Source organism: Phallusia mammillata, chromosome 4 (genome assembly GCF_965637545.1).
Source record: "Phallusia mammillata chromosome 4, kaPhaMamm4.hap1.1, whole genome shotgun sequence".
Lineage (NCBI taxonomy): Eukaryota > Metazoa > Chordata > Ascidiacea > Phlebobranchia > Ascidiidae > Phallusia > Phallusia mammillata.
The window spans coordinates 21026322-21038569 of record NC_137255.1 but is presented as its reverse complement, the minus strand read 5'-3'; the positions used below and the strand labels follow the sequence as shown (position 1 = coordinate 21038569).

Genomic DNA, 12248 nt, shown 5'->3' with positions numbered 1-12248 from the left:
AAAGGTGTTGTTGTGCGACAAGCGGCAAATGTACGCTTAAGTGTATTAAAGCAAATCCGAAGATTCATAGTACGCCAGGCCTTAAAAGGTGTGATCCAATCGAACCGGTCTCGTGAGCATTACGATATGGTATAGCACAGACTTTAAAAAAAATCTAGCCTGCGGTGGGCAATTTTTCTAGTCTGTGCCTTGAATGACTGCGCGACCGGCTTGATTCGGTATCACACCTTTATTAGGCCTGGCGTACTATGATTGCAATAAGTATGCCCTGATTCTGCATCGACGCACTGGTCTGCATAGACGCTTCAGGACTGATCCCAGTATAAATGTATTCATCACAAGTCCGAACATTGGTACGACTTTATAGAGCAAAAACTTTGTTCATGTTAAAAAATGGATCTTGGTAATTTAGGTTTTTCACCATGATATTTGTCCGTGTTTTTGTTTGTCAAACCTTTCAAAGCCTTGCACTAGCGTCTGGTGGTTCATTAACAGTGTAGCGTCGCACCTTCAGTGCAGCGCCTGGACAAGCTACCAGTGCGAGCAACAGAATTTTATTTCGACCAAGATGAATGACGCGCGCAATAAACGCGGTTTTCTGCAAACATAACAACACTAGTAAAAGTCAGAACGAGGAACAACGACAAAACGCATTTACAGGAGAGAAACAAAATAACGTACCAAACTTTGATCGGTCCAGGCATAAGACTTCCCAGTTGGAAATCACAGATTACGGTTTTCACACTGTAAATATCGTAAGTCGTAATCAGTAAAACACATAAAAACACACCAAGATACAGGCCACTACATTAAAACATACCGGCGTACAGCAATGCAACCGAGTCACTTCGTCGCACAGATCGATGCAGGCCGAATCTTGCCCACAGTAAATTAATCGGGTCACAATAATCCAATGCTCAGCGCAAAGTTCACAGGTTCAGTTCACTTAGGTACAACTTTTGCACATTTACAATATACTTTCTGTTTCAAACAGAATCAGAAATACGTTACTTAGCTATCACAACTCACTTTCACGCGTTCAGCACATCACAGACACTAATAAACTAATAACCATGCGGTCTCGCACCACAATGGATTTTACGTCACAAAGTCATTGTTGTGACAATAGCAATGCCAGGACGATCTCCCTGGCACCCGTACATAACAGTTTGCGCCGCTAGAGGCAAGAAATCTTACATCCTCCCCCACCAAAATGGGAAACGCTACAGTTAATGCGTTTACAATTTTTTACAACAATTAAAAGATTTGCGCCTCATTAAGCTCCGACGCGCTCGAAATAAACGTTCATGACAGTCCAAATTTTCTACATCCTTGGCTCTGTTTCTTCTTCGTCGCCCCCAGTCTCGGCAGGAACGATAACGCACAGCTTTGCAACAGGTCTCTTCAGAACTCCGCTGGAAGTCTTTACTTCAACGCTTCGGACAATTCCGTTTTTGTCGTGGAATATGTTAAGAACTCGGCCCATAGGCCAGCGCCCCCTCGGGGTCGAATCGTCTACCAACAGCACAATGTCGTTAACGGCAAAATTCTTCTTACGTTCATGCCACTTCTGTCTGGCGATGACCGTCCGAGGGTATTCTTGCATCCAACGACGCCAGAACTCGTCAGCAAGGTACTGAACAGCACGAAACCGGCGTCTCGCGTAGCAGTCGGTCTTCGAAGTATTCACTGGCGGCAAACCGACCGTTGGCTTTAGCTTCAGCAAATGGTTAGGAGTAAGTGGTAATTCCTCTCCTACTTCTAATTGAACTTGAGTCAGGGGCCTCGAGTTCACAATATCTTCAACCTCAAGGAATAAAGTGTGTAGCAAATCGTCGTCGAGTGGTTTGTCTGGAAGCAGCGTCATCAATATGCGGCGGACAGATCTGACCATCCTTTCCCAAGCACCTCCAAAATGACTGGCACTAGGAGGATTAAAGTGCCAAGTTACCGCCTTTTGTCTTAAGTAGTTGTGTATTTGCTGTTGGTTCCATTCATCGACGGACTCTCGGAGAACTCGTTCCGCTCCGACAAAGTTTGTCCCGTTATCTGAATACATGTGCTTGATTGGTCCGCGACGTGCAATGAAGCGTCGCATAGCGTTAATGAAAGCATCTGTCGAAAGGTCGGGGGAAACTTCCAGGTGGATGGCGCGACTGGTCATACACGTAAAAAGGCACCCATAGCGTTTCACTTCACTTCGGCGTATCTTAATTGTGAAAGGTCCAAAGTAGTCCACCCCAGTGTGGGTGAAAGGGGCCTCATTTAATTGTAGTCTGGCCGACGGCAGATCGGCCATTTGCTGCGATCCTGGGTTGGCATCACGTCGTCGGCAAAGTTGACATTTTCGCAAGGCACGACGGATTGCAACTCGCGCGTTAACAACCCAGTAGCGCTGACATAACAGGTTCATTGTATGGTTGACACCTGAGTGTCCCGCTTTCTTGCTGTGGTAGTGTTCAATTAGCAGATCGGTAAGGTGAGATTGGTGTGGGATAATGGCGGGATGTTTAGCCTCGTAATCCAGGCAACAGTTTTCCAGTCTTCCTCCTACTCGCAACACGCCGTCTACCATGATGGGATTTAGCTTGTAGATCTGAGACGTCTTATTTTGGTGCGAGGGAAGGTCTTTAGTCCAATTTGGGAATTCTTGCCGCTGGTTGTATTGTACGAGTGCCTTTTCAGCGTCCTGTAGCTCAATTACGGTGATTGGCGAGCGAGAAAGCGTAGCGGTTTCCCCTTTAGTCTTTTTGTGAAGATATCCTCGGACGCGCAAGAGCCATCCAGTGGCGATTTTAAGACGGTAGAGCGACGAAAAGTGGTTGATCAGCTTATCGGTCGGTGAGCAGTCGCTGATTGAAAGAAACACGTTAGTTGCTTCTTTTAAATCAAAGCTGCTGTAGATTCCCCCCGGTACTTCGGGTTTAGCAAATCCCTTGGGCCACTGATCCGGGGGAAATCGCAGGAAGTCTGGCCCGTTTTGCCATAATTTCGACCCAACGAAGGCGTCGGTCGCCATGCCGCGTGAGGCTTGGTCTGCTGGGTTCGAAGCGGTAGGGACGTGTCTCCAATCATGTACGCACGTAAATTTCTCAATCTGCGAAAGCCTGTTTCGAGAAAATACCGGAAAGTTTTTGCTGTCTGCAAAGAGACTGTGAAGAACAATAGTAGAATCACTCCAAAAAACACAAGGGCAGTTTTCCATACACAGCTCCTTCTTGACTGTCCTGGAAAGCTTGACAGCATCCAGCGCCGCCTCCAACTCCAAACGAGGGATCGTGTGCTTTCCAGAACCTGACAAGAGCGACCTTCCCATTACAAAACTGCAGTGTGCACTGCCGTCTTCCATCGTTGTCCGTAGGTAGCACACACATCCTCTTGCAACTGTAGAGGCATCAGCAAAGAAATGCAATTGTTGGCCTGTTATCTCGTTCGTTGTTTTAGGCCTAAAACATCGGGGAATCCGGACAGCGCGCAAACGTTCCAAGCTGCCGCACCATTTTCTCCATTTTGTCAAGTCAGCTCCACCAACTTCCTCGTCCCAGTCCAACTTCTTCTGGCACAGATTGCGGTACATCAATCGGGCCTCCAGAACGACAGGTGCCACGAATCCCAGGGGGTCAAAAAGGGAATTAGTTACCGAGAGCATACCTCGTCGGGTCAGCGGTTTAGCGGGCAGGTCGACGCTAAATTGAAACTCATCTTCATTCACGTCCCAGTTTATTCCCAACACACGTTGCTGCACGCAATCCCCTAAAGAAACGTTTTGGCATGCCTTGCCTCTTTCTTGGACTGGAACGGATTCCATGACTGCGTCGCTGGTGGAAACCCACTTCGTCAATTTGAATCCACCCAAGGCGAGCAAGCCTTTTAAGTCTTTCACTAACTTAACGGCGCTTGAGTCGCAAGGGGCTGTCGCGAGGCAATCGTCGACATAGAAGTTGTATCTCACAGCATCAGGAACTCTGGGGTCGAAGAACTTTCCGTGCTCCCTTGCAGTTTCACGTAAACAAAACGTAGCGCAGCTGGGGGAAGAGCGGGCACCGAACAAATGTACATTCATCCTGTGCGGAGTAGCCACCTTTGACATGTCTCCTCCTGGCCACCATAAGAACCTTAAAGCGTCGCGATCACGGGGAGCGACCGACACCTGGTGGAACATGGCCTCTATGTCCGCGACAACTGCAACACGATCCTTTCGGAACCTCGCCAAAACGCCAACAAGGTTGTTTACCAAGTCGGGTCCCTTCATTAGCTTGTCGTTAATTGATTGACCCGAGCACTTCGCGGCACAGTCGAAAACGATTCTGACCTTTTCAGGTTTCTTTGGGTTGACGACTGGGTGGTGTGGGAGGTACCATACTCTATTCTTCGTACCAACTTGGTCTTCAGGAATTCGTTCTGCATAACCCTTTTCTAACAGGGTGGCCATATTCTCGATGTACTTATCGCGCATCGCAGAATTCCGCAACAGGCGCTTCTTTAGGCCTTCCAAGCGCCCACTGGCCATTGGCAAGCTGTCTGGGAGAACCTCACTGTCATTCTTCCACGGAAGTGGCAGCTGATAATGCCCGTTGACGCGTTCTACCAGTCGCGTCATCATATCGTAGGCGACTACATCCTCCCTCGAGTATTTCATCCCAAAATTAGAAACCTCCTCGTGACTGCGCAGCCATTGCATCAGAGATTCAACATCGCCGATATCGTCTTCTAGCGATGGGAACGAGCTTCCTTCATCGTTAATAAGTACGTTTCCTAAACAGTCAGCTTCAACATCTGAGGAAAACGCCGTCAAGTAGAAGCTGGATTCTTCCTCCACATACGCTTGTGTCTCCAGAGAAGGGCCCTTCAATAGCCATCCCAGTGGCGTCCTAACCGCATCTGGGGTTTCGCGTGGATTGGGCGCAAAGCGGCTCTCCAGGCACCTGTGTGCGATCGCATTATCGTTCCCAATCAGCAATGTTACAGCGCCACCCTCTATTTGTGGCAAGTCGACACCGCGCAAATATTCGTACTTTTCCAGCCTTTTAGCTTCTGGTACCCGGCTAGGGTTGGCGGGGATCCTATCAACCAATACAACATCAGGGAGTTTCAGCTCTTGTCCCCCCTTTAGCGGTGAAATAAATAGTGACACAGAAGTAGTATCAACGGCTACAGGCTGATCCGTGGTTAATGTGTTTAGCTTAAAGTGCACGCCATTCGCAGTTGTTTTAGCACCCAATTTCTCTGCCAACTGACGTTCGCAAAATGTCATATTAGAACCTGAGTCAATCAAGGCGTATGTATTCACCAGCTTGTGTCCACATCGTACTTGAACAGGAAGTATATCCAGGTAAGCGGACGGTCTCCGTGCCAAACCATTTTCTCTGTTGATGACGGAATTCATGCAGTCATTGTGAAATTCGCCCACATTGCCGTTTCTCTCTTCCTCGGAATCTGTGGGTTTGCTTATCCACTTCGGGTTGTGAAGTAAAGTGTGATGATAGGCACTGTCGCAACCTTCCTCGTCGCAGTTAGTCTCAGCTTTACAATCGCGTACCGAATGCCCAGGAGACAAACATTTGTAACACAGCCCTTTGATTCTTGCAAACTTTCTTCGCTCCTCGTACGATTTACGTTTAAATTGTGTACACTCGTCGATTCGATGAGGCCTTTTGCAAAGTGTGCACAGACGTGAGAAATCAGCTGCGGCGGCACTCTCCGGAGCTGATACGTTTACGTTATACGCAAATACTTTCTGTCTTCTGGGTGCAGCCGTGTCAGCCTTTTCCACAGGAGAAGAAAACAAGCACTTTCCAAAAACCGAATTAGCTTCTCGGCTTTGCTCTATGACAAACTTTGCGAAGTCAGCAAATCTCGCCACATTATTTGTTCTATCCTGAACACGCAACGATTCAGAGACCCATTTTTCCCGCATCTTAAGTGGCAGTTTGTAAGCAATCGAGGAAATGAATCCCACCGAGTCTACAATGGACGTACCAACCATTTTTTCCAGGGAAGCACAGCAATTTCGGAGCAGTACGGCCAGTTTCTCGAGACCGACTGGGTCATTTGAAGTTAGTCTCGGGACATCCTGTAGCAAATTCTCGCAGCGCCGAGCTATTATATGGGGCTGCCCGTACCTGTCGTATAATTCGCGTCGGGCCATTTCGTAACCCTCTCGAGGGCTTTCACACGCAGAATGATGCTTCATATGTTCGTATACACGCTCTTCGCAATGTTGCAACAAATAAATTAGCTTCAGGTCGAACGATTCAACCTTATCCGTAATATGCAGTTGGTAACGGTTGATAAAGCTCCAATAGTCCATGGGGTCACCTTTAAACTTTTCTACAATCGGTTTCGGGAGAAAACGTTCACCAACCTCCAGGTATCGGTTGTGGCTAGCACGGGGCGCTCGAGTTTCGAGTGGTTTGGGGGGCGCCTGATAGGAATCAAATTTAAGTTGTGTCGGCTCATGTGCGCGGCATTGATAAGGCGGAATTGCTTCTTCTTTAACGTATTTCTGGACGAAAGTGTCGCGTTCGGTATATCGCTGGTCTTGCGCATAATTCTTACAAAGTGCTGTCGGTTGCGCTTTGTAGTCAATGTAGGTATGCACAGGGCTGTCCAGTGGGCTACTCGGCAAAGGCACTGTTGTCGAGCCAGAAAATCCAGGATGTTGCTTACCACAAATGGATTCAGCTACAGACGCATCCTCCCAAGCTCTAGCTTCAGTTTCAGCAAGTTCCAACTTTCGTTGCGACTCTCGGTCTGCTAACTCTCGCTCAAGTTCTGCCTCGCGGTCCGCAAACTCGGCCAAATCTTGCTTTGCTTTTGCCTCGCGGTCGGCCAAATCTTGCTTTGCTTTTGCCTCGCGGTCGGCCAAATCTTGCTTTGCTTTTGCCTCGCGGTCCGCCAGTTCCTGTTTTAATTTCCTTCTAGCCGCCTCCTCTTGCTTGCGTTCCTCGTCCTGTCGCCGGGTCACTTGGGCAATCCGAAGTTTAACTTGACTTTCTTTCAACCTCAAGCTACGCATGGAGCTGGTCGTAGAGCCTATACTCTTTTGATCGTCTACGATAAAGGGACTGTCCACTAATGGCGGTAGAGATGCATTGGAAACTGGAGTTTTTTGCCGCACATCACACAGCCATTGTTCCATACGCTCGTCGAACTCGATCTTATCCGAATATAATCTATCTTTCTTGTGCGGCTACCTGGGACAATGTCCCCGTCGGACATTGTTTCGCACAGTGACATTACTCTTTGAAAGTCCTTTTCGACTTCGGGAAGGAATTGTTCAACGACAGGCGCGTCGGTAGGTTTAAGTAACAGACTTTCAGCTCTGACATATTTAGCCATGAGACTTCTGTGAGCGGCAACAATAACTTCATCATCCGGATCCATTGTTGGTTAAGACACGTTGATCAGTTTGAAAACGATGTAGCGTCGCACCTTCAGTGCAGCGCCTGGACAAGCTACCAGTGCGAGCAACAGAATTTTATTTCGACCAAGATGAATGACGCGCGCAATAAACGCGGTTTTCTGCAAACATAACAACACTAGTAAAAGTCAGAACGAGGAACAACGACAAAACGCATTTACAGGAGAGAAACAAAATAACGTACCAAACTTTGATCGGTCCAGGCATAAGACTTCCCAGTTGGAAATCACAGATTACGGTTTTCACACTGTAAATATCGTAAGTCGTAATCAGTAAAACACATAAAAACACACCAAGATACAGGCCACTACATTAAAACATACCGGCGTACAGCAATGCAACCGAGTCACTTCGTCGCACAGATCGATGCAGGCCGAATCTTGCCCACAGTAAATTAATCGGGTCACAATAATCCAATGCTCAGCGCAAAGTTCACAGGTTCAGTTCACTTAGGTACAACTTTTGCACATTTACAATATACTTTCTGTTTCAAACAGAATCAGAAATACGTTACTTAGCTATCACAACTCACTTTCACGCGTTCAGCACATCACAGACACTAATAAACTAATAACCATGCGGTCTCGCACCACAATGGATTTTACGTCACAAAGTCATTGTTGTGACAATAGCAATGCCAGGACGATCTCCCTGGCACCCGTACATAACAGTTTGCGCCGCTAGAGGCAAGAAATCTTACAAACAGTAAATCAACAAGTTTGAAGTATTTTGGTCGGTCAGGTTGTTTCTCCCTATCCTACAAACTACGCATGCTCTAAATTTTCTAAGACCTTTGCGAGCAATTACAACAAAAATGACATATATTTGAATTGTGTATTACTCTGTACTAGTCGCATTCAGTGTCATTTACCCTGATGAAGACGACCTGTATAGGACGTCGAAACGTCGGAATAAAATCACATTTGCCAGAAGAGCTCTTTAAACTTCATACTATGCCTGGCAACAATAGCTTATATAAATATCGGTATTTCTATAAACACATAGCAATAAAATTAGCTTACAAACTGTAATGTATCAGAAAGGCCTACCCCACATGTTTTAGCGTAAGTTTCCTGTAGCAACACTGCAAGCACATTTAAAGAGTCCTGACCTTCCGATTTCATGTGCTGCGTTACATTTGATTCAATATTTATTAGTACTGTACGATTCATATTTCAAATACGCTTACGGATCCTAAACAGTTGTCTGTACATTCGCCGTAATCGAGAAAGGTTTCAGCGTTTGGTGGAATGATGTCGGTAAAACCACTGACCACGTGACCGACTTCCACTATACCAGAGTCATACTTGCGCAAGTCAGGAGTGTAGTAACAGCGCAGGCCAGAAGAGTCGACGATGTCTGGTATAAAAGTTTTTTATTAGATTTTTAGCACCTGCCTTTCTGCTAGACCGAGGTAAAGTAAACAACAGAAGCTAAATATAATTAGGCTTTAAAAATGGTTGTTAGCGTTGACACAAAAGTTTATGTTTACCTTTCTCTTTAAGAATTTTAATTATCGCGCTTTTGTTGCAACGTGAACGAAACGCAAAATGTAATAAACTTCGTTTTGGCACACCAACCTGATTTTAAAGCAGGATTGTCATAATTGGTTTCCAGAACCACGTAGTTTGCTGCGTCTGCCGTTCCTAGGGGGCATCCAGCGTGTTTAGGAAAGTGGAAGGCCTTATACGATACTCTTTTGTGCAACAGTATTAAAATCAATTTAAACCTATCTTTCAAAAATTGTTAAAAATACTATTAAATATCAACAAACATTTTTTTCTAGTTTTGTGGTACAGCCACACATAACCAAATTTAAATCTAAATATGACAAATTCTTAACCAGATTAATAAAAATTAAAAATAAAATTGATCTTTCGTTGTTTACCTACCCCTCCTCCGATTGCCCAAGCCACATTGGCAAACTGGCAACTATGAAAATCTTCAGGCATATTGTTCGTGTGGCATTCCGTGGTTTCATTGATCAGGGTCTAAAAAGTTTTAAATCTAGCATACCTCTGCAGTTGTTGTATGTACTTTTGAGATAGGTTACTGTAATTGTGCCATTTATACCTAATACACGAATAAGGAAAGCAACTTTTGCATATTATTGGACCTACTATATTTGCGTCATTGATGCAATGATAAACCAGTATGTGGTGAACATTAAGTTCGTGTCCTGGCTGGATAATTGGCTCCACCTATAACAAAAGCAAGTTAATTAAAATCGTTCAAAGCAATTTTGGCCTTAAACAGGTTGACCTTGACAATGTGGTGCTTCTGTGACATGTCAGGTATTTTTAATAAAAGACAGTTATAATAGGTGTCCACAGGCGGAACACGAAAATTTTCGGTGACGAGATCCAAGGTCAAGTGGGTTTCTTCTTTTGGAAATCTGCTTTCGTCACTTCTTGCTGGATTAAGCAGCAAGATGCTCTTTACACCTAAATAGTAATTCAGTCATACATATGTGATGAAGCATATTTTAAAACATTTTTGGACCGGGTATTATATTTACCTCTATTTCCAGCATCATGTTTGTCTATTGGAGTAAGATCATCTTCAACAGGATCAAGCACTCCCCAGGCGTATATTATTTTCATGGTATCACCCTAGAATGTTTACATAGGATAACAAAACAGAATGCATGCAAAACAAGCGCACCAATTCCAACTGTTATATCCATGCCTTCGTTGTCACAGGTGACAAGCAGACGTCGAAACTTGATCACAGTGTAACCATCGACTTCCATTCCCGACCATAATAACGAAACATTCTGAACTGTGTCCTGAGGTGGGTAACCGTTGCTTTGTCAGCCATAACGATCCTGAAATGCAATTATTACTTTATTTAAATGCTGCGAATTATACTTGTGGTAAGAATATTATTCGATTTTTCGTTTGCTTGTAATCACACTGTTTTAGTAGTTGTTTTGTTGTCTCAGTTAACCCCATTTCATGAGTCTGTTATACAAATACATTTTGTAGTAAGTTATGTTGCGTTTTAAAAAGCAAACCAATCTAATTATAGTTATTTCATCCTCTGATACAATTGATGAAAAAAATCAATGTGTTTTGCACATTTTAAATAATTCACATCTTTGCTTACTGTAATTGTTGCCACTCCGTTTTTTACCCACCCGACTATAATGTCGGCATTAGCCATGCTTCCAGTCGGTGAAAAACCGATGCCAACCCATCCTTCTGTGTGCCCATGTATCTGAAATACAAACATTGAAGGAGAACTAGGCTGCAGACAGCGCACACTGTTTTGACCTGAAATGAGTGAAGTAGGTAGGCTACAAGACATAGGCCGTTATGAGCTAATGTAGATCTTGTCACCAGCTGCCCTGGGGCCTTGTAGGTGTGTACTGTCTGCAGCCAAGTGATTGTGTGACTCGCTACTTATGTACGGGGAATGAATAATTGTTTTAGGCCCAGGATGTGAACATGATTCTTTTCTTTTCGGCCATTAATCTAAGCCTCTAAGGCAGTGGTTCTTAACCTTTTTTCCTTGCTGCACCCATTTCAAATCACTAACCAATTTTCCCACCCCCTTTCAAATCACTAACCAATTTTCGCTCCCCCTTCTGTAATTGCTTAAATAGAATAGACCTAACCAACCTTAATGATTCAGCATCCCCGCACCCCCTAGGAACAGTTCTCGCACCCCTTGGGGGTGCGTCCACCCCAGGTTAAGAACCCCTGCTCTAAGGTGTTGCAAATCTTTAGCTTAATACAGGACATGAACTTTGACCTGATACCAGCACTCATAAGTAAAAAGGGCCAGTCTACCATTAGTTAAAAGTCGAAACGGCATCAGCATTATATATCAAACTTGTGATCAAACAACTTCACGACCTTAGGTTTACACGATGTTTGGCCTTAACTTGTCAAAGAACGAAAAAAGTTGAACCACATACCTGCAACGTTATAAAAGTGTCGTTAAAATTCCAAAAAACTGTCACAACTTATCCTGCATCCAGAATAACACTGTGAGCGAACGATTCTGTCGTGTTGGGTATGCACCGAGCCACACTGACCAAGCAAAACACAAAAGAAAATTGCAGCCAATATGACATGTTGTACAATCGGTATCTTCAAAGACTATACTCGGCAAAGAGTAAACACGAATCTAAAGTGGCATATTATTGATTTGTCAGATCTAAATACAAAAATATTAGAAACAAACACTTAACAAGCTGTCCAACACAGAAAGGCAAATACAAAAAACACGTAAGTTATAAGAAATAACTCAAAGTAAAAGTGTTTAAAATGTGCCTAATTGAGCATTATGTGCGCAGTGTATGTCTATTATATTCATTTCTACATTTGAATATCCAGTTTCAAGCAAGATTTTAGAACAACCTGAGCAAAACAGTTTAATAATTCCAAACAGCGCTGTTTCGTCTCCCCAGTCTCGAAAATGAAGTTCACAAAAATTAGCAACATTGTGAGTGCCGAACAAGCTGAATTGACGCCATTTATTACGAGATCGTTCAAATTCATTGCAATCCCAGGGACAAAAACAGCTATTGTCAGACGAACAAAATACGGTATGTTTTTTCCGCAACAACCTAAAATAAACAATTGCTTAACTGTATCAGGAGCTTAATGGTTTAATGACGAGGGCGTTATAATATAAAGTGCATGAACTGCCATCGACGCTTTGAACCAATCGTAAAATAGTTAAAGGCTTTGCTAAGTGCAAACACCAAGACTGTAGCTTAGGCTAAGGATACAAAGATTTTAATATGTTTTACAATTTATTGCCTGATTTACAGGTTTTATGGAATAGGAGTTCATTAGGATTTATGTTACCAATA

The 12248-nt window shown here is 44.3% G+C and overlaps 2 protein-coding genes across 5 annotated transcripts; both read right to left on the bottom strand.

Moving 5' to 3' along the window:
* Window positions 1-538: 538 nt before the first annotated feature.
* On the bottom strand, window positions 539-8368 carry LOC145224186 (uncharacterized). 4 transcript variants are annotated; one of them, XR_013859584.1, is made up of 2 exons: window positions 682-8368; window positions 539-598 (listed from the first exon to the last, which is right to left on the bottom strand). XR_013859584.1 is itself a non-coding variant. In XM_080090630.1 (2 exons), exon 2 carries the CDS (start codon window positions 7139-7141, stop codon window positions 1325-1327), a length of 5817 nt encoding a protein of 1938 aa, XP_079946756.1. In that variant the 5' UTR covers window positions 7142-7524; window positions 7608-8368; the 3' UTR covers window positions 539-1324. The 4 variants fall into 4 exon arrangements, 2 of the variants coding, with proteins under 2 accessions (XP_079946756.1, XP_079946755.1); XR_013859583.1 differs by having other exon boundaries at window positions 539-744; window positions 821-8368; XM_080090630.1 differs by having other exon boundaries at window positions 539-7524; window positions 7608-8368.
* An 870-nt stretch (window positions 8369-9238) lies between these two features.
* Window positions 9239-10175, bottom strand: LOC145223601 (DBH-like monooxygenase protein 1). Its single transcript, XM_080090001.1, has 6 exons — window positions 10098-10175; window positions 9942-10035; window positions 9686-9867; window positions 9544-9624; window positions 9316-9414; window positions 9239-9244 (listed from the first exon to the last, which is right to left on the bottom strand). The coding sequence occupies exons 1-6, from the start codon at window positions 10173-10175 to the stop codon at window positions 9239-9241; spliced, it is 540 nt and encodes a 179-aa protein (XP_079946127.1).
* Between the last annotated feature and the right edge of the window lie 2073 nt (window positions 10176-12248).